Genomic DNA, 21763 nt, shown 5'->3' with positions numbered 1-21763 from the left:
ACACAAGCTTCGAGCAGCTCGTCTCACTTTAGCTCTGCCAGTCAGGATGGCCGAGCGGTCTAAGGCGCCAGACTCAAGGCGACGTGCCTTCCTCAGGCAAGGGATTTCTGGTCTCCGAATGGAGGCGTGGGTTCGAATCCCACTTCTGACATAGGCTTTTATTTGAAGTGGCAATGGACAGACCCATCGCAGGGAAGTGGTTGTGCGAGAAAAGACGTCAAAATGGACACCGGTGAGGCTGACTGGACCACAACACCAAGTCCTCCATGGAAGATTAGCTGATTTTACTCAACGGAACACAATGAAATCTGCTCTTTTACTACAGACCTGACTATTTTTGCTACCACCCAAAATTCTGGCACAACGTTAAATTGCATTCAGTTGAGAGCGGTGCCTTTGCCACTCCAGAGAGTGAAGACAGTCAGACAGGTAAAAGAAATGCTTGAGTTCAGCAGTGTTGAGGGCGTTTCAGCCGCAGTGTGATACAAAATAAGCAACAGTCTGGTCCACCTCGCTTTGCAGGGGGTATAGCTCAGTGGTAGAGCATTTGACTGCAGATCAAGAGGTCCCAGGTTCAAATCCTGGTGCCCCCTCAAACATGCACGCAAGCTGGCGTGCGCAAATGCGTTTGCCGTTTTTGTGACAGCCTGGAAAAACTGGTCACTCCGTGACCTGAAAGCAAATGCTTCAACTGAAAATGAAAGGACTGCTGAAAATGTGTCTCCTCAGTCTCCTCCGCAAAAAACACAAGCTTCGAGCAGCTCGTCTCACTTTAGCTCTGCCAGTCAGGATGGCCGAGCGGTCTAAGGCGCCAGACTCAAGGCGACGTGCCTTCCTCAGGCAAGGGATTTCTGGTCTCCGAATGGAGGCGTGGGTTCGAATCCCACTTCTGACATAGGCTTTTATTTGAAGTGGCAATGGACAGACCCATCGCAGGGAAGTGGTTGTGCGAGAAAAGACGTCAAAATGGACACCGGTGAGGCTGACTGGACCACAACACCAAGTCCTCCATGGAAGATTAGCTGATTTTACTCAACGGAACACAATGAAATCTGCTCTTTTACTACAGACCTGACTATTTTTGCTACCACCCAAAATTCTGGCACAACGTTAAATTGCATTCAGTTGAGAGCGGTGCCTTTGCCACTCCAGAGAGTGAAGACAGTCAGACAGGTAAAAGAAATGCTTGAGTTCAGCAGTGTTGAGGGCGTTTCAGCCGCAGTGTGATACAAAATAAGCAACAGTCTGGTCCACCTCGCTTTGCAGGGGGTATAGCTCAGTGGTAGAGCATTTGACTGCAGATCAAGAGGTCCCAGGTTCAAATCCTGGTGCCCCCTCAAACATGCACGCAAGCTGGCGTGCGCAAATGCGTTTGCCGTTTTTGTGTCAGCCTGGTAAACTGGTCACTCCGTGACCTGAAAGCAAATGCTTCAACTGAAAACGAAATGACTGCTGAAAATGTGTCTCCTCAGTCTCCTCCGCAAAAAACACAAGCTTCGAGCAGCTCGTTTCACTTCAGCTCTGCCAGTCGGGATGGCGGAGCGGTCTAAGGCGCAAGACTCAAGGCGATGTGCCTTCCTCAGGCAAGGGATTTCTGGTCTCCTAATGGAGGCGTGGGTTCGAATCCCACTTCTGACATAGGCTTTTATTTGAAGTGGCAATGGACAGACCCATCGCAGGGAAGTGGTTATGTGAGAAAAGACGTCAAAATGGACACCGGTGAGGCTGACTGGCTATTTTCCAACACCAAGTCCTCCATGGAAGATTAGCTGATTTTACTCAAAGGAACAAAATGAAATCTGCTCTTTTACTACAGACCTGACTATTTTTGCTACCACCCAAAATTTTGGCACAAGGTTTAATTGCATTCAGTTGAGAGCGTTGCCTTTGCCACTCCAGAGAGTGAAGACAATCAGACAGGTAAAAGAAATGCTTGAGTTCAGCAGTGTTGAGGACGTTTCAGCCGCAGTGTGATACAAAATAAGCAACAGTCTGGCCCACCTCCCTGTGCAGGGGGTATAGCTCAGTGGTAGAGCATTTGACTGCAGATCAAGAGGTCCCAGGTTCAAATCCTGGTGCCCCCTCAAACATGCCCGTAATCTGGCCTGCTCAAATGCGTTTGTCTAACTTTTTTGCCGTTTTTGTGACAGCCTGGTAAACTGGTCACTCCGTGACCTGAAAGCAAATGCTTCAACTGAAAATGAAAGGACTGCTGAAAATGTGTCTCCTCAGTCTCCTCCGCAAAAAACACAAGCTTCGAGCAGCTCGTCTCACTTTAGCTCTGCCAGTCAGGATGGCCGAGCGGTCTAAGGCGCCAGACTCAAGGCGACGTGCCTTCCTCAGGCAAGGGATTTCTGGTCTCCGAATGGAGGCGTGGGTTCGAATCCCACTTCTGACATAGGCTTTTATTTGAAGTGGCAATGGACAGACCCATCGCAGGGAAGTGGTTGTGCGAGAAAAGACGTCAAAATGGACACCGGTGAGGCTGACTGGACCACAACACCAAGTCCTCCATGGAAGATTAGCTGATTTTACTCAACGGAACACAATGAAATCTGCTCTTTTACTACAGACCTGACTATTTTTGCTACCACCCAAAATTTTGGCACAAGGTTTAATTGCATTCAGTTGAGAGCGTTGCCTTTGCCACTCCAGAGAGTGAAGACAATCAGACAGGTAAAAGAAATGCTTGAGTTCAGCAGTGTTGAGGACGTTTCAGCCGCAGTGTGATACAAAATAAGCAACAGTCTGGCCCACCTCCCTGTGCAGGGGGTATAGCTCAGTGGTAGAGCATTTGACTGCAGATCAAGAGGTCCCAGGTTCAAATCCTGGTGCCCCCTCAAACATGCCCGTAATCTGGCCTGCTCAAATGCGTTTGTCTAACCTTTTTTGCCGTTTTTGTGACAGCCTGGTAAACTGGTCACTCCGTGACCTGAAAGCAAATGCTTCAACTGAAAATGAAAGGACTGCTGAAAATGTGTCTCCTCAGTCTCCTCCGCAAAAAACACAAGCTTCGAGCAGCTCGTCTCACTTTAGCTCTGCCAGTCAGGATGGCCGAGCGGTCTAAGGCGCCAGACTCAAGGCGACGTGCCTTCCTCAGGCAAGGGATTTCTGGTCTCCGAATGGAGGCGTGGGTTCGAATCCCACTTCTGACATAGGCTTTTATTTGAAGTGGCAATGGACAGACCCATCGCAGGGAAGTGGTTGTGCGAGAAAAGACGTCAAAATGGACACCGGTGAGGCTGACTGGACCACAACACCAAGTCCTCCATGGAAGATTAGCTGATTTTACTCAACGGAACACAATGAAATCTGCTCTTTTACTACAGACCTGACTATTTTTGCTACCACCCAAAATTCTGGCACAACGTTAAATTGCATTCAGTTGAGAGCGGTGCCTTTGCCACTCCAGAGAGTGAAGACAGTCAGACAGGTAAAAGAAATGCTTGAGTTCAGCAGTGTTGAGGGCGTTTCAGCCGCAGTGTGATACAAAATAAGCAACAGTCTGGTCCACCTTGCTTTGCAGGGGGTATAGCTCAGTGGTAGAGCATTTGACTGCAGATCAAGAGGTCCCAGGTTCAAATCCTGGTGCCCCCTCAAACATGCACGCAAGCTGGCGTGCGCAAATGCGTTTGCCGTTTTTGTGACAGCCTGGTAAACTGGTCACTCCGTGACCTGAAAGCAAATGCTTCAACTGAAAATGAAAGGACTGCTGAAAATGTGTCTCCTCAGTCTCCTCCGCAAAAAACACAAGCTTCGAGCAGCTCGTCTCACTTTAGCTCTGCCAGTCAGGATGGCCGAGCGGTCTAAGGCGCCAGACTCAAGGCGACGTGCCTTCCTCAGGCAAGGGATTTCTGGTCTCCGAATGGAGGCGTGGGTTCGAATCCCACTTCTGACATAGGCTTTTATTTGAAGTGGCAATGGACAGACCCATCGCAGGGAAGTGGTTGTGCGAGAAAAGACGTCAAAATGGACACCGGTGAGGCTGACTGGACCACAACACCAAGTCCTCCATGGAAGATTAGCTGATTTTACTCAACGGAACACAATGAAATCTGCTCTTTTACTACAGACCTGACTATTTTTGCTACCACCCAAAATTCTGGCACAACGTTAAATTGCATTCAGTTGAGAGCGGTGCCTTTGCCACTCCAGAGAGTGAAGACAGTCAGACAGGTAAAAGAAATGCTTGAGTTCAGCAGTGTTGAGGGCGTTTCAGCCGCAGTGTGATACAAAATAAGCAACAGTCTGGTCCACCTCGCTTTGCAGGGGGTATAGCTCAGTGGTAGAGCATTTGACTGCAGATCAAGAGGTCCCAGGTTCAAATCCTGGTGCCCCCTCGAACATGCACGCAAGCTGGCGTGCGCAAATGCGTTTGCCTTTTTTGTGTCAGCCTGGTAAACTGGTCACTCCGTGACCTGAAAGCAAATGCTTCAACTGAAAACGAAATGACTGCTGAAAATGTGTCTCCTCAGTCTCCTCCGCAAAAAACACAAGCTTCGAGCAGCTCGTTTCACTTCAGCTCTGCCAGTCGGGATGGCGGAGCGGTCTAAGGCGCAAGACTCAAGGCGATGTGCCTTCCTCAGGCAAGGGATTTCTGGTCTCCTAATGGAGGCGTGGGTTCGAATCCCACTTCTGACATAGGCTTTTATTTGAAGTGGCAATGGACAGACCCATCGCAGGGAAGTGGTTATGCGAGAAAAGACGTCAAAATGGACACCGGTGAGGCTGACTGGCTATTTTCCAACACCAAGTCCTCCATGCAAGATTAGCTGATTTTACTCAAAGGAACAAAATGAAATCTGCTCTTTTACTACAGACCTGACTATTTTTGCTACCACCCAAAATTTTGGCACAAGGTTTAATTGCATTCAGTTGAGAGCGTTGCCTTTGCCACTCCAGAGAGTGAAGACAGTCAGACAGGTAAAAGAAATGCTTGAGTTCAGCAGTGTTGAGGGCGTTTCAGCCGCAGTGTGATACAAAATAAGCAACAGTCTGGTCCACCTCGCTGTGCAGGGGGTATAGCTCAGTGGTAGAGCATTTGACTGCAGATCAAGAGCTCCCAGTTTCAAATCCTTTTGCCCCCTCAAGTGATACAAAATAAGCGACAGTCTGGTACACCTCCCTGTGCAGCGGGTATAGCTCAGTGGTAGAGCATTGGACTCCAGATCAAGAGGTACCAGGTTCAAATCCTTGTGCCCCCTCAAACATGCTCATAAGAGGTATAATTGCATTCAGTTGAGAGTGTTGCCTTTGCCACTGAAAAGAGAGTGAAGACAGAGAGAGGCTTTTTGAAGATGCCGGGGACCAAAGCATGCACTGGTAGAGGTAGAGTATTTTACTGCAGATCAAGAGGTCCCACTTTCAAATCCTGTTGCCCCCTTAAACATGCTCACAAACATGCCTCTGTATCAGCTACGTTCTTTTAGTTGCTATGTAATGGGGACGCTGGCGAGACATGCCGCTCCGTCTGGCATCATGTTTTTGTTTGTTTTTATGTAATGTTCGTAATTTTATGTAATGTCATGTTAATTTTTTGTATTGATTTATCTAGTTAAATGTATTCTCTCTTTATTTATGTTATTTTTTAATAGTTCTCGTGTTATTCGTGTTAGTCCCTTTTAACGTTACTGCTTCCAAGTCGGCTGATGTCGTTAACATTGGTCCATTGGGAGCTTGTTATGGCTAACGTACATCCTTCCATCCATCCATCCATTCATCCGTGAGCGGTGCTGCACTTCACTGACTGGTCGAGGAGATTTCTTGGGACAGCTGGACCCAGGCCTAGTCTGCGAAAGATCTACCGTGGCCGCCGAGCTGCTGCAGACCTGCGAGCTGCCATCTCCCTTGCCTAGAGTCTGGATTGTGCCGTTAACTGACATTAACTGAGTCTGGATTGAGCAGACTAGCTTCTAGCTGCTAACGAAGGCCTATGTTAACGTTAAATCCTCCGGGTTGGTCTGAAGACACAGCTGTAACGTTACGCCATATCATTGCCATTGGACTGAGTTGGACTAAGTTAACATGGACTTTTCTTTATTTTAATTTCTTATTTATTTATTTTATTACTTGTTCATTTTTGTTTGTTGTCTGTCTTGTATGTCTACCGTTAGGTGTCTCGGTTACGCTGGCGATTACGCCGCTCCATCAGGCATCTTTTGTCTTGTACATCAATTGTTATTTTGTAAATTTGTTTGTTTGTCTTGATGTCACGGGAACGCTGGCGACAACGCCATTCCGTCCGGCATCTTTTGTCTTACGTGTAAATGTCTAGTGTGTGCTTATTATTATTATTATTATTATTATTTTACAGTTTTTTACTGTTTACTCTGTAAAGCGACCTTGGGTGCTTTGAAAGGTCTATGTAACAAATACAATTTATTATTATTATTATTATTATTATTATTATTTTAAACCTGTTGTCTCAACTTAGCCTTAAGACCATTGGACCTACCATTGCTGTGGCAAGAAACAATGCCACCTGAGGACTGGAAGTGGGTGGCTGAAACCCTTTTTAAAGGTGCCATGTGTAAGAATTGAGGTAAAAATATGCAAAAAAATGAGCTACACGCATCAAAAGAATGAGAAGAAATAAGAGTGATGATGTCATTAAAAAAATGAGAAGGTATAGTGCTGCAGAGATATCTACCTAAATTAGCATGCTAAATTACTAGCCACCCCCTCTATCTCTGCAGCACTATACCTTCTAATTTTTTAACAACATCATCGCTCTTATTTCTTCTCAATCTTTTGATGTGTGTAGCTCATTTTTTTGGATATTTTTACCTCAATTCTTACACGTCTTTTGATCATCTTCAGAATTTCTTTAGTCATCTCCTACTAGCAGTGTTGTACCATCAGGTTCCAACACTTCATAAAACATTTTTTGCTTCGTCTTCTTCTGCCATATAGGCTGTGGAAGGTACAGCTCTACTGTGCCAGCCCTGCCAGCCATCAGCTGTGTGGTAGTGGTCTGCACAGGAGAGTACGGCAGGTGCTGGATACTGATCGATACACTACAATCTGGTCACAGAAACCCTCATCTGTACCAGGTGTAGCTACCTGTCCTGGAGTCATGCTGTGCTCCAACAGTTGGACCTGGCCCATCCATCGGAGTTCAGGGTCATCCTCACATGCAAGTCATTATTTTGCCATCATGTTCACTTATATATGACCAAATACTTGTTGAGGCTTTTCACAATATGTCCTACATATCTGAAAAGAAAATACCTGAATTGATGTTTTTTTTCATTACTGAATTGAGTAATTTGGTTACTACGTGTGAGGGGCCTTGGGAACGGCCCTGTTATGATCACTGTTTATTATTTGGATGTCTGCTGTTCCTTTGAAATTACCAATTAGTTGTGCCTGCAAACGGCATGGCACAGTGGCTTACCTCAGTGGGCACTGAGGTAGATCAGGTGCTCATGAGTGTCCTCAATTCAAATGAGGGGGGTGGGGTTAGTCTTCGTGGCTGCAAGGCTCGTAGAGAGATATCGAAGTGCTGATGTAGAGCTTCCAACTATCTCATATGTTGAGAAAGACATTGGAGAGACAAAACTAAAGCGGCAGTTCTGTGGCTGGCCTGATGTCATCGTCCGCCATGACATCTGGCATTTTATGAGGCATCTGGCAAAAGGGTGCAACACTGGTTAAAGTGTTGCTATGGGAATTGGACAATAGATTGTGTTGTATAGCCTACCTTTTGTGCCCATTTAGCAAATTCTTTGTGCTGTAAGGATTTCCCACAGTGCCAGTCAACAACCCAGCCTATTCAACATTACACAACATGACACAGGAAATAACAACATTGCCAAAGTTCACTGGTGGCAGTTGCAAATGCACAGCTTGTTGCACCCACAACCCAGGTAATGGTTGTGGGTGCATTTTATGGTTGCATTTCTCATCAGTATAGGTTATTAATAGGTCAGTCTTCATACAGTTCCCCCCAGAATTATTGGCACTTTTGGTAAAGTTGATTAAAAACAGGTATAAAAAATATATATATATTGGTGATTTATTGTAATCCTACAATGAAAACAATAAGGAAAAGTTATTCTTAATCTCATAAAACAATACATATTTTAACAAAAATGCGTCGCCCACAATTATTGGCCTTCTAAAGCCTCTCTTTGACAATAAAACAGCTCACAATATTTTCCTATGACACCCCAAAAAGTTAGAGAATACAAACCAACTTTCATAAAGTTAGAGAATTACAAACAACTTTCATGTGCGCACGCAAAAGTTTCAGGTGCGCACCTGAAAAATGTTTGCAACGTGCAACGTCACATAAAAAAATTCGTGCGAGCACATGAAAGCGATATATTGATGTAGCCTGGCCCATACTGGAGACAGTCACAGAAATGTGACTGTGAATGACTACAGTACAGGAATTAGTTTTGCTATATGTTAATCTAGATCTTCATTATAAGGACATTGCTGCTTTGCTTGCAAGTCGTCACATTATATTGTTTCGATACAACATTTACAACATTTTAAAGTCATGTAATCTGTTCCGGCGCAAGGGATACAACGATTTGGATCAGGTAATTACTTTCATTCATGAACAGTTACAAACATCTGGCCAGCTACACGGATATAGGTATTATATATCATATATTCTACGAGAACTAGATCCAAGGGGTGTTGACAGGGCCGGCCCTAGCCCATTGGCTGCCCTAGGCGATACTGAGATTTGCATTCACACACCCCCAAATTCTGATATACATTATAGGCCACACTATGTTGTATTATACTGTACATTTATATTTCATACATGAACTACAGGAAATAGAATAGTCTCAGAACATTTTTTATTTTTAGTAACTTTGGAACTTCGGTTATGGAAAACATTCAGTTATGTATGTTTTTACAAACTCCAACAACAACTGAATTAGCCACGTGGCTTTAATGTGCCCCTTCTACATTCTGCGCTGTCCCTGCTAAATTAATGAAAAAAAGATTTAAAAGATAAATTACAAAGCACAGACCTGGTCCTGGTAGATGGTTGTATTTACAGTCATGTAAATAGTACGTGAATTCACAGAGTAAATGTAATGGTGTTGGTGATGAGCATAATACCACTCATCACCAACACCATTACATTTACTATGTGAAAAAAATGCAGGCAATGTAGGCCTATTATGTGGAATGCATATGTAGCAGATTCTACATTAAGATAGAATAGAATTTGTCAGCAAAATCTTTCAATAGCCTGACCTCTCCCAAGCATGCCACAGCTTTCCACCTCATAGCATCACTATGTTTTCTCTGATTACTTTGCATTTTTACCTAGCTGGAAGGCTAGACAAATGTCAAATGAGAAGAGAGAAGAAAACACTAGCTAGGCTACTCCTTGAAGCAGTTTGGCTAATAAGGCTATCACTAGGTTTTTATTTTCCTTTTTTAAAAACGATTTTGTTGCTTGTAAAAGACAGCTTGTGGATTAAGCTATGTAAACGATAGCCCAGAACCAAAGTGTTTATCCAAAGCATCCTATGTGTGAAATTGTTCAAATGAACTTAAACACACAGAATAAGTTCATGTTTATCACTAGTGATACTGCTTGGAGAAATGGCGACACATGAGAACGTGCTTCCAAATATTGGTCATCAAACATTCTTGAATAAGTGTTGATCAGGCTAGCTAGCTCCATTTACCAAGCAAGCTTACTAGAATAGAATAATGATATTCTAGTGCAAGCTAGCTTCTACCAGCAATGAAACGTCAACCATTGTCGTCACACAACATCACAAAAAATACAATTTTGATTAAACTTCAAAAACAAATGTCTGAGATGAAAATACATAGCTCTAGGCCTACTGGGCTTGATCTCCTCCTCCTCTTTCCTTTGTTTTCGTCCGTGTGCACCAGAGAGTTTGGACCTTTTCATTTTGAGTTTGTGTGCCAGGCTTGATATTTTAACTTGCTTGATCGAGCCTGGCAACCAACCATAAGTTCGCACCACTAGAGCCCCCCACCCCACCACCAATTTGCTTGGTGGCCTTTAGGAAAGGCCGGCCCTGGGTGTTGAACTCAGAGTGAGGAGACGGCTTCGTCGCCGAAATTACTTTGCTAAAGGGCCTAAATACATTTGGTACGTAGACTCATACAAATTGAAGCCTTTTGGCATCTGTATAAACGGCTGCATTCATTGACGGATTTTCGCGGGAAATCATCTGGATGAATGCATTTACCACAAGCAGTGACCCAAAACTTATTCACCCCTTGCAAGTGACGTCACGTTTTGTTCGCGCCACAGCAAAATAGCCTAGTGGACGGCAAGAACACGAATCAAATCAATGGGTTGTAATGGGACATATCGCACAGCTAGGAGATTATAGTGAGATTTAACCGTAGTAATGCCCTTCCACGACTGTTGGCTTATTGTTTGGAATACAACAACATCCCATGTTCTTGCATAGATATATTTTGGTTTGTTTTCTTTGTGTTTCGGGAGTATTTCAACCACAATTGCATGCTTATCTCCTCAGTGTATGAAGCACAGCAGCGGTTGCTATAGCAACCATAGACTCTGAACAGGACGGCAGATAGCACTTAGGCAAAGTCTTTGGCAAGATCTGAATGTAAACAGATAATACCGTTCAAGTTTTTTTTTTATTTCCGATTTTTTTCAATTCTTTAACTTAAGACATGTAAGAAGTAAGTTTATTCGCTGGGCAACGTACAAACTGACGAGTTACATTAGCCCTAGCACTATGAGCTACGATAAACGTTAGCTAGAATAGCTAGCTTCTAAGTGTGGCAGCTAGTTATTATTTCATGTTCTGATATGACATTCTTAACGTTTTGACTATGTTACAACTGATAAAAGCAAGACAAATAAAGTAACCAAATCGCTTTGCAATATTTTAGTCCAGAAATACTTATGGGTGTTCATTTACCATAATGTTAATTACAGTAGCCTAACGTAACGTTATCTCCCCTTGCTGTTACCACCAGTTTTAATAACTTTACATTTGCGATCATGACCCATTTCATCTAACAACACCACTGGCATCTTCTTTGACTATCAGACCCCAAACAGCAATACATTGAACTAAAAAGATGTTATAGTAATGGTGTTCAGTTCATCATAATCTTTATGACATAATGTAATTTGCCGTCCGTCTCTCATCTTTTTGCCGTCCAGCATGGAGCCGTCACGTGACTTAAGTCACGTGTCTGCAAGGGGTGAATTGGTGGCTAGCGTAGCCTAGGCCTTCTACATGGAGGCAGTGAAAAGGTTGGGTGGTTGTCCAAGGATTGTCCGAGGCGGCCGAGGCACTGAGAATGGTAAAGTTAGAGACTTTTAGCGCTTTCGTCGCAATTCACGATGGCTCCAGAGACGGTTAACTATAGAATCTGTGATGGCTCTTCTATTGACAGCTACATTGAAAGGGCAAGCACGGCCAATCAGAGGATAGAAAGTTGGTGGGGCTTCCTCAGAAGAGAATCAATGGAGTTTTACATCTGTCTGTTTGCTGATCTGAATAGTCCAGTCATTTTATGAAAAAAGGTTGAACAAATTGCAACAGAAGAAAACTTAACTGATTTTGTATTCTCAATATTTAAATATGTCCCGAGTAAGGGGAAAAAAGCCCCGAAGGAAAGTTTCGAAAAAGACCCAAATATACCCTATTCTTGCGCCTATTCAGTAGGCTATTTTTCTGAGTTTGTTACTATATATTACTGAGTTGATTACAAGACAAACAAACAATGTATTACAAGTTTTTTGAAATTGTTTGTTAACATTTATGTGCATAAATACCAACGGAGCTAATAGTCCAGGCAAAGTAAGGTCTGACCCAAAACTAATTGCAACATAATTTATTTTCACACTTTTATATTTCAATTGGTGATCTAAACACCATAGTAAAAGACCATGAAAATTCAGTTGAGGAAATATGTTAAAATTAGTGTTGTTTTATGCATTATTCTTCAGCAAATACTGACAAAACTGTAGAATACACATTCTAAAGAATATCTGACCCCATCTAACTTAACATGGAATTTTAGAATCTTGCATTGTTGAGGAACATTCTTTTCTAATTTTGCAAAATTGGCCAGTGTGTTTTTGCATGTAAGTGTTCCACAATGTTCAAGCTGTTTAAGCATTATTCAGCCTAGGAAAGTGGTTTTGGTGTTTAATCTGATTTAGAGGTCACTGAAACAGTATATCACACTAAAGTATCAGTCCATCATTTTCCAAGACTTATAGTAATTTACCTCTTGCCCAGGGGTTGACTGATAGACTGTCTGTCCAATCAGAGGGGCCTGTATGATGCCCCTTTGCACAATTTTGTCTAAAACAATAATCAGACAGCACATATGTTTATGTTACTGAATGCAGGAAAATGTGAAGGCAAAGTTGAAGATGGATATGATAATGTCCAAATTCGACACAAGGGTGCAGATGGGATAACTGCAGTTAGCCTCCAAAAAGGTGACTATTGTTGTGGCAACTGGCAAAAAGGTGCATGCTATACAAATAAATATAGTTGAAGATTAATAATTAACAATGCATGCCTATGCATGGGTCATGGTTTTACCAAAGTCATAGAACAGTCAAAACTATACATACTACAGAGAACAGTCAAAACTATACATATATACTACCTACGACATTCTGCACACTAATCAGTTGTGTGATATTCTACTATTAGTGACAGTTAGTTGGCGTTAAACTGTTAAGGCTAATGTGCAGGAATTGTTTAGTGTGATTTACGAGTCGTCCAGTAGATGGCGCTCCAACAGAAAGAAGAGTGTTACATTCTATGTATTTGTTAAATATTTTATGCTAGACCCTAAAAAAAACATGAGAATAACAAATTGCAAAAATTACATAATCTCTTCCCAATAAACCTTTTTTTTCCAGGATGAGTTAGATGAGACTACCCGTGTGTGGGATTCCCATGTCATCAGACCATCAAAGAATGACAGAGTGCCCAGTGGTCGACCCAGAGTCATGTACATGTTCCCTGAACTCCACAGAACTGATGACTGCATTTCCCCAGTGGAAAGAGCCGATTTGCAGCTTTGTCAGAGTAGCTGCACATTTCGACCAACAGTGCCATGTGACACAGACATCTACAACATCTGCAACTTCCTGATGGTTGAATTCCAATTGCATCTTCCGGCTGATGCTTAACAAGCATTGGATTTGTATCTGCACTTGAGAAATTAAATCAGATCCACTCTCTAATTCTAATCAACACGAAACATTCTCCAGTCAGCGCGTAAATGATGAATGATAGCCTACTGACACTGTTAATTCGTCTTGTGTATTATGAATCTTGGTAATGTAGGATGTTTTGCTTTGCCCTCACATCAGTCATGAACAGGGAAATATGGACAAAAGCACAGCAAATAAATTAAGCATGACATGAATGAGGAAGTTGTCATTTTTAATTTAACAGTATCTTGGACATTTTCAGTATGTTTCCCATAGCAAGTGAACATGTGAAATGTGATATTCTGCAGTATTGTACAGTAATAATAGCTTCCCTGAAAAGGCATAAAATAAATATAACATAACATAACAAACATGTATCTTAATAATCACTGTCCAAACGTAGGTAGTGCATCAATTTCACGCTTTTCAGCAGCAGAGATCCTTTTTCTTTCCCATATTGCTTGAAACCTGTGGCATGCTTAATAATGTGGAACATCCTTATTAAGTAGTTTTTCTTTGATTGGGCTTACCTGGCAAACTAATTATCACAGGTGTCTAAGATGGATTTCAATGAGTTTAATTGAAAAACAAAAAAAACTAGAAAATGTAATTTCGAGGAAATTACCAGTGCATGAAAATATAAACATACTGTATATTAACATAAAATGCCAAACAAACTTTTATTTGGAAACAGTTGGCAGGAGTCATAGTTGATAACAACTGACAGTTGAAATGGCTGAACAGTTAAATAGTTGAGTAGTTTAAATAGTTAAATTATTTAATAGTGAATTATTGTAGTGAGGACATGTATTTTGAAACAGTGCAGCTCCTCACCGCTAGGCTAACGTTAGTCTGCAGTTGGCATGGTTTGAAGAGGATGAATGGATAGAAAGTTGGATGGAATGTGCCTTATATCCTTGTAGAATGGAGACACAGAGAGTTGGCCTAGTTAAGCAGAAAGCAGTTGATACAGGTGCAATCATTTTAACTGGCCCTTTGATGGGTCCTAGTTGAGCAGCTGGAAGTTGATACAGGTGCAAATCAAGTTAATTAGTCCATTGTGATGTCATAGTGCTAATGTAAAGTCTATGGGGGAAAATAAGTTTGTTTTTTGTTAATATCTCAAAAAGTATAAAGTTTACAAAAGTGAAAAATACATTCCTCAAGTGTCCTTTTCATGACCTATGTTACAAAGTTTGAACGAAGTTTCTACGGTTGAAGCTGAATTAGACGCAGACATTTGGTGAGAAGAAGAAGAAGAAGAAGAAGAAGAAGACTTCGGATAACAGAACAGTGCATTTTCATGCACTGTAATAACTAGAAGATGTAATTTCGAGGAAATTACATTACATTACATTACATTTGGCTGACGCTTTTTAACCAAAGCGACTAACAACATGGTAAACAGTAAGTTTTAGAACAATTCTCACAATTTTAGGACAGTCTCACAATTTTATGACTCTAAAAAACATTAGAGTACAGTAAGAATAAGTGCGTCGGTGAGTGCTGTTTTTAACAGTTACTTGTCAGTTTAAAACGGCTGGTGAGTGCTAGGATCAGTAAGACTTGTTGTAAGTGTTGCTATGAGAGTAGATGTTCTCTAAAGAGCTGGGTCTTCAGGAATTTTTTGAAAGTGGAAAAGGATGTCCCTGCCCTTGTAGGAACTGGCAGTGTGTTCCACCAACGAGGAACAACAGATGAGAAAAGTTTGGATTGGCTTGAGCGTACCGGTGGTAGAGCTAGACGTCGTTCGTCAGAGGAGCGCAGCGGTCTGGAGGTAGTGTAAGTCTGTATGAGGGCATTCAAGTAGGTGGGAGCAGAGCCGGAGACTACTTTGTAGGCAAGCGTTAGAGACTTGAATTTGATGCGGGCCGCCATAGGTAGCCAGTGTAGCTGGATGAGCAGCGGGGGAAATTACCAGTGCATGAAAATATAAATATACACTGTAAAAAGTTTAACGTAAAATTTACAGCAACTTGCTGGCAGCAAATAACCAGCAAGTTGCTGTATTTCACTCTACAGTACACCTACTGTATATGAAATCACAGTACCTATGCCTGATACTGTAAATGCAAACTACAGTAGTACTACCAGTGCTGTAATGTATACAGTATTGAATTGTCTACCGTATTTTTAATCACAGTACTTATGGATCATACTGTAACTTAGTACAGTAGTAATACCAGTGCTGTGATATTATATACAGTAATTTTGGGAAATTCATATCCTGCTTTATCTACAGCCAGGATAAATTTGACTAGGCCTAGGTATGGTTTAGGCTACACAAACTTGCATAAATAACCATTGACAACTTGTTATCAGTTTGAAAAGCAAGTACATTTATTCACTTTTTTCCGTTTAGAAATGTTCGTGTGCTGCATCCTGACGTTAGACCAACGGTTGCAGTCAGCCTGATCCACCACCAGTAGCAGAGTGAAGCAGCACCTAGCAGAAATAGAAGAAAAAAAGATGAAATTGTTATCTAACACTGTTTAACTGAAACTGAAGGCTACTTACAAGTGAAACTTTAGAATAATCATTTATATATATACTGTATGTTTTTTGAGTTTACTGTCAAAATGCCAGGCTGAAGATGGTGTTAGCATAACTCAGTTTCGCAAGGTATATTTAGCTGCTAACGTTAGCCAGCTGGGTGAGTTCATTGATGATGTTTGCTTGCAGCAACACATAGATATATGTACTGATTACGATGAGTTAACGTTACATAAGTTAGCTGGTAGCAGCTAAACCTCCACGTTAACGTTAACCAGCAGCACATCATCTTCAGCCTAACATTGTGACAGTAACATACTAGGCCTAGCACTACTAGCGAATGTTTTATATAAATTATATGAATATAATAAACTGTAACTTACTGAGAACTAAGGTAGGCCTAATATAAATGAGACTGCCAAAACGTTAACGTAACATAATAAAACATTAACGTTAATGCCACCTTCACAGCAACAGCAACTATGATAGCTAGCCTAACGTTACTTACTTAGTTGATCCAACAAGCATGGATGAGTTTGTAAGTTAGACAGTACAACGTACATAGACTGTACACATGCCCGAATTTAATGTAGTACAATTTCACAATGAAACATTAACGTTACATAAATAAATGCTTGCTTACCATTAAGGTGGAGCTGCGAACTTGACACCGTTGGTCTGACTGACTTAACTTGCTCAAAAATGATCTCCCGCCGCCGGACAGTTCAAACGTCGTCGCGCGGTGCACGTTTCAATCACCACGTCAAAATTTCCCAGTAAACCATAAATCCATGACTTTTCAATATCTTTTCAAAATGATGATTTGGATGGAAAATCAACATAATATCAATGTCACCTTGCTATCTGGGAGCTTCTTTGTATTTATGTGCAAAAAGAAAACAGAAAACCCCAACTGATTTTCCGCCATGTTTTTTCAAAATTTTCAAAAAGCTGACAAGTGAGGGAGGAGTCAGATTTATTACTGTGTTATGATTCGCAGCACATTTTTATTACTGTAGTTTGACCATTTTTGACCATAATTCATAGCGAAACTACAGCAACATACTGTATTCACAAATACAGTACACATTTTTCTCAAAAACAGCAGTGATGCTGTGAAAATCACAGAATCTTGTTACAGTGTACTGTATATTAACATAAAATGCAAAACAAACTTTTATTTGGAAACAGTTGGCAGGAGTCATAGTTGATAACAACTGACAGTTGAAATGTCTAAACAGTTAAATAGTTGAGTAGTTTAAATAGTTAAATGATTTAATAGTGAATTATTGTAGTGAGGACATTTATTTTGAAACAGTTGTGGGCAGAGGAAATAGGAACAGAATCTGTAGTCTTAATAGAGCCAGATTGTATGCTTGAAGCCTGAGACAGAGTATATAGTTTAAAAGTTGAATTTAGATAGTGTAATGGATGTTGATAGGCAGATTGCTTAATGGATGTTGGTGGATAGTTTAATGGGTGGATGAGTGAATGGTTTGAAGAGGATGAATGGATAGAAAGTTGGATGGAATGTGCTTTATATCCTTGTAGAATGGAGAGACACAGAGAGAGTTGGCCTAGTTAAGCAGAAAGCAGTTGATACAGGTGCAATCAGTTTAACTGGCCCTTTGATGGGTCCTAGTAGTGAGCAGCTGGAAGTTGATAAAGGTGCAAATCAAGTTAATTAGCCCATTGTGATGTCATCAGCCCATGTTAAGTCTATGGGGGAAAATAAGCTTGTTTTTTATTAATATCTCAAAAAGTATAAAGTTTACAAAAGTGAAAAATACATTCCCCACGTGTCCTTTTCAAGACCTACGTTACAAAGTTTGAACGAAGTTTCTACGTTAAACGGTTAAAGCTTAATTAGATGCAGAAATTTGGTGGGAAGAAGAAGAAGAAGAAGACGACGACTTCGGATAACAGAACATTTTCATGCACTGTAATAAATGTTTATGACGCTTAAATCCAATTTGCATAATAATTTGGAACACGGTATGCATTTCGGTTTCGGATGTTGTGGGAATTCAGAGGTGGTAGCGATGATTAGTCAGCCACTGTCCATGGCTCTGCCTGATCATCTGTTGGCGAATCTCCATCACACACACGCAAATATGTGTGCGCTTCCGTGTGTGTGTGTGTGTGTCGCATTTTCTAGCAGCGCCCCTGATTAAATATAGACCATGTTATACTCCAAGACTGCAGGAAATCAGTTTCATGACATTGCTGATATGATTTGAGAGGACCTGTGAACTGATCTCGTTCTGGTGTTAGTTACCTTTATACTTTTCAAGAGCTTTTATGTATTCCCCTGTGCATGTCTGACCCTAGAAAGTTCTTGACATTCTTCACACAAGGACATTCTTGCTTGGTCATTATATTGTTCATATACTGTTTTCAACTGACCACCTATTTTAAAGAGGTAAACCTCTTCAGAATTATGGCGCTAAATGCATCACCTGTAAAAAACACATGTCATCTGATAAGTTTAAAATCCATTTATTCAGCAAAGAATTTTATTTATTTTTGAAATTAAGTCTAGTTTTTTCTCTTTTTTTACAGCAGAGCACACAACTGAAACAGCTGCCATTTCACATAACACAGTACAGAAATAAAGATGTAGACAAAATTAATAGATATTATTAATAGAAAAGACTCTAGTATTGCTCCCATGTGGTTTAGATGACAAATTCTTTGCTGTAATGACTGATTAAATTAAACAAAAGGTAAAGAAAAGTTTCACATCAAGCTTCTTTTTTAGTTGTGCAACAAACGCCACAATTTAAAAGTTAAACTAGGTAAACGTTTGGTTCCTTTTTCTTCTTTACAAAACAAAAAACTTTAAAAGCCCACTGATAAAATATCAACATACAGCAACTGTAATATGCAAATGAGAAACACAAAGCAGTTCCAAAACAGAAGAGGCATGCAGAGTTGAAAATAGTCAAGAGTAACATGAAGATATAAAGAGGGCTCTTGTTTGATGTATTGCACCTGAACTGAAAACTGTAGCTGACCCAGACAGCAATTGACCCTATAGGTGAGATTCTGGGCTGGAACAGCAGAGAATCTGCTCCGGTCCGCTTCTGTCCGAGTAACACTCAAACATAAGGTTTAAAAAGCAGGGCTAACTTAAAACAAAAACACTTTGACAATGAATGTTTAAAGACAAAGCAAGCTGTGAGAACACAGCTGAAATGTTTTTGATGTAAACTCAGTCAGAATTATTTCCCCTGGTTAATTGCATCCAAGCTCAATGCGCTTCAATAAGCTTGTTCAGGAAGCATTTATATGCATCTTTCATATATTCATATAAATATAATTCTATGTATATATTTTTTCTATGCATTTTAAAAATATCTTCTAACTTTGTTAGTTACCTTAAAGTATAATTATCTTACCAGTTTTATCTGTATTCATTTTAAGCACTCTGTCAGTATTTCATAAACTTTATTTAACAATCTAGGCTGAACGTCACCTATGAAGACAGATCCAAATATATTCAATTCCCTTTTTTCCCCCCATCCTTTTCGACCTAGCCTCCATCCATCCAAAACAACACAATTGTGCTTAGTTTACTCTTCTCCTTCCAATCATTTGTCAAAGGATATTCAGTGTTAACTGAATTCAGAAACTACATTCATTCTTATGTTTCAATTATGACATTAAGGGGGGTGTTTCAATTCAAATACCTATATCAAACTAGATTAGTCTTTACATTAAAAAAAGTAAAGGAAAACAAATGTATAAGCACCAATTAACCACCCCATGTTTGAGGAAGTATACTATAATCTCTGTTGAGTGATGTGCATATTCCAACTCAGATGGCCAGAAGAGTTGTACTGACAGTTAGTGGACATGCCTTGGAGATGCAAAGGTAAGTCCCCCCGTAGGCCTTCTCCATACTGAATCATGGTCATTTTGTGCCCGGTAGAAATTTCACAACTCTGTAAGCACCAATCCTCTGTGGATCTTTTACAAAATGGGATGCTGGGATGCGCAAACGCCAAGGGCTTGTACAAGGTAAGGCTAGATTCTGGCTCACACACTTTAATCTCAATTCTGGTAGCCTAAATACACATTAGAAACACATTGACATTCTCACAACGGGAGTCCACAGTGTTATTCCTACACATGAACACTTGGGTTATAGGCTAGGGATAGGGGTTTACCTTAAAATATCAAGCTTCCGGGGGTTTTTTTTGTTTGTTTTTTCAGCCATTTTTTCTCATGTAGGCCTAGCCTAGGTCTAACTACTGAAGTAGCCAATGCAGTCATTTAGCATTCTAGCTACTTATCTAAATAATTGAATTTGCTCAGTCAAAACTTTGCTCACCATGGTACACACAGTGATCAGTTCATCATGCACATTGAGGTCGTTCCATTCTTATCTCAGATCGGCGATGGAAACTTCGTTTCAACAGCTGACCGCATCAATCGTCATCAACGTCGTCTCCTTCCGATTCATCCCCTCTCCTCTCATACATTTTATCCTTCTGCCTTTCTTGGATCTCTTTCATCTCCTCGGCGTAGCGGCTGAATGCACCTCCGAACTTGCTCCAAGCTTTAAATGGAATCGTAATTGAGTTTCTGTAGCTGGGCTTTACTTCGCTCAAACGCAGGAATACGCCATACTTGTTTGATCCCACGTCAAAAAAGAATCGTTTGGAGTCCACCATGATGGAAGTGCCCTCAGGAAGCTCCCCATAGCCCCCAGCGCACCCACCACCAGCCAACTCGTCATCATCTCCTCCGTAATCATCTATTAACTTGGCCAAGGCGTCACGAAATTCAATTAGACCCTGAGCAGGAAGAGCGATTGTTTGTCCAGATTGCATGCCTCCGCCAGGCACTCCTCCTCCTCCTCCAACACCGAACCCTGGCCCACGGTTGACGGTTTGTCGAATTCGGAGAAACCTCCCCCGCTGATTCTCCTTTAGATCGAGGTAGTATTTCCTGTTCTCTCTGACAAGGAATTCGCTTTTCAGTGCCCTTCTCGGGCCACTGTCATCGCCCCCCGAGGACTGTGCGATCTGTTCTGGACTACTGGGCCCAAGTTGGGCATAGTGTTCTATAAAATCGCCCAGGTAGTCACGAAATTCCGCCGCGACTGACATAGAAAGTGTCAGCCGACTTTTCGAGCCACCGGCTCCAACCTCAGCGATCTTGATGAATCGACCTTTCGAATTTTGCTTTACATCCAAATAGAATCGCTTATTTTGAATGTCGAGACGCTTCGAGGCCAGCTCTTGCGTCTCTTGATCTCTCTGATAGTGAAATCCGCTGCCTCCACCCCCTCCACCACCACCACTGCTTCCACCGCGCTCACTCCCACTGTCACCATCCGCCATCTTCACCATCACCAGCAGCCAGCTCCTATGTTCTTCTGCGTGTCTTTGCAAACACACCCCCTTCGCCTCGACCATGGCTCCTTGCCTTCTGATTGGTCTCCCTTCTGTCAATAATGTAGCCAAACCGGGGAATGCTCTGTTCACAACATGATATTTCGGGTAATAGTCTACAAATATCTCAATCTCATCCTCAAATGGCATCCCAATTGCTACATAATCGCAACATTCCTTACATTATAGACCTAGTAAAATCATACCTTGGACACCATTATCCATATCGTTCTTCCCATTCATTAAAGGTTACTACCATCAAAATGCAACAAGAAGGTTTTGACTCTGGCTGCCTGTCAACGAGAGTGATGATGTATTAGGTCTATTTGTGTATCATCACTTCTGTATGCAGCTCGTAAAGCAGATCTAAAATTAGGCCTACTGTAGCCAGTCCACATGCCTGTTATGGTACTAAGGTAAAGTTCCAAGTGCCATCACTGAGTAGTTGGAAGTGGAAGTTGGAATTCATGTAGCAGTAGCCTAACAGTGGTAGTTCACAAATAGGCTATCACAATTCATGTGTGATGATGCTATCCTTTGAGAATCCAGGACATCTTTTGGTGACTGCAGTTTTTAGGGAAGTTGCCCTAACCCTCCAAAAGGTTGCTTGACCGGTGTTCAACTGACCTGAATTGAATATGAACGTTGTTTGACAAAATTACACTATTTTGCACAGAGGAATATAGGCATA

General features: G+C 41.4%; 1 protein-coding gene, 1 long non-coding RNA gene and 11 other non-coding genes across 13 annotated transcripts; 11 read left to right on the top strand and 2 right to left on the bottom strand.

Annotated features, from left to right (window-relative positions):
• Positions 1 to 40: 40 nt before the first annotated feature.
• trnal-caa lies at positions 41 to 151 on the top strand. Its single transcript has 2 exons — positions 41 to 78; positions 106 to 151. It is a non-coding gene; the product is annotated as a tRNA-Leu (tRNA).
• Positions 152 to 521: 370 nt separating this feature from the next.
• trnac-gca lies at positions 522 to 593 on the top strand. Its single transcript has one exon. It is a non-coding gene; the product is annotated as a tRNA-Cys (tRNA).
• Positions 594 to 784: 191 nt separating this feature from the next.
• On the top strand, positions 785 to 895 carry trnal-caa. Its single transcript has 2 exons — positions 785 to 822; positions 850 to 895. It is a non-coding gene; the product is annotated as a tRNA-Leu (tRNA).
• A 370-nt stretch (positions 896 to 1265) lies between these two features.
• Positions 1266 to 1337, top strand: trnac-gca. The gene has a single exon. It is a non-coding gene; the product is annotated as a tRNA-Cys (tRNA).
• A 675-nt stretch (positions 1338 to 2012) lies between these two features.
• Positions 2013 to 2084, top strand: trnac-gca. Its single transcript has one exon. It is a non-coding gene; the product is annotated as a tRNA-Cys (tRNA).
• Positions 2085 to 2287: 203 nt separating this feature from the next.
• trnal-caa lies at positions 2288 to 2398 on the top strand. The gene is made up of 2 exons: positions 2288 to 2325; positions 2353 to 2398. It is a non-coding gene; the product is annotated as a tRNA-Leu (tRNA).
• Positions 2399 to 2768: 370 nt separating this feature from the next.
• trnac-gca lies at positions 2769 to 2840 on the top strand. Its single transcript has one exon. It is a non-coding gene; the product is annotated as a tRNA-Cys (tRNA).
• Positions 2841 to 3044: 204 nt separating this feature from the next.
• On the top strand, positions 3045 to 3155 carry trnal-caa. Its single transcript has 2 exons — positions 3045 to 3082; positions 3110 to 3155. It is a non-coding gene; the product is annotated as a tRNA-Leu (tRNA).
• A 370-nt stretch (positions 3156 to 3525) lies between these two features.
• Positions 3526 to 3597, top strand: trnac-gca. Its single transcript has one exon. It is a non-coding gene; the product is annotated as a tRNA-Cys (tRNA).
• Positions 3598 to 3787: 190 nt separating this feature from the next.
• On the top strand, positions 3788 to 3898 carry trnal-caa. Its single transcript has 2 exons — positions 3788 to 3825; positions 3853 to 3898. It is a non-coding gene; the product is annotated as a tRNA-Leu (tRNA).
• A 370-nt stretch (positions 3899 to 4268) lies between these two features.
• Positions 4269 to 4340, top strand: trnac-gca. Its single transcript has one exon. It is a non-coding gene; the product is annotated as a tRNA-Cys (tRNA).
• Positions 4341 to 15495: 11155 nt separating this feature from the next.
• On the bottom strand, positions 15496 to 16373 carry LOC121714786. The gene is made up of 2 exons (XR_006033435.1): positions 16314 to 16373; positions 15496 to 15622 (listed from the first exon to the last, which is right to left on the bottom strand). It is a non-coding gene; the product is annotated as an uncharacterized LOC121714786 (long non-coding RNA).
• Positions 16374 to 18153: 1780 nt separating this feature from the next.
• Positions 18154 to 21047, bottom strand: LOC121715345 (transcriptional activator protein Pur-beta-like). Its single transcript, XM_042100975.1, has one exon. It carries the CDS (start codon positions 21028 to 21030, stop codon positions 20104 to 20106), a length of 927 nt encoding a protein of 308 aa, XP_041956909.1. The 5' UTR covers positions 21031 to 21047; the 3' UTR covers positions 18154 to 20103.
• Between the last annotated feature and the right edge of the window lie 716 nt (positions 21048 to 21763).

The sequence above is a fragment of the Alosa sapidissima genome, chromosome 8 (assembly GCF_018492685.1).
Source record: "Alosa sapidissima isolate fAloSap1 chromosome 8, fAloSap1.pri, whole genome shotgun sequence".
Taxonomy (NCBI): domain Eukaryota; kingdom Metazoa; phylum Chordata; class Actinopteri; order Clupeiformes; family Clupeidae; genus Alosa; species Alosa sapidissima.
Note: the sequence above shows the minus strand (reverse complement) of the source record. Positions and strands in the feature narration are given on the sequence as shown.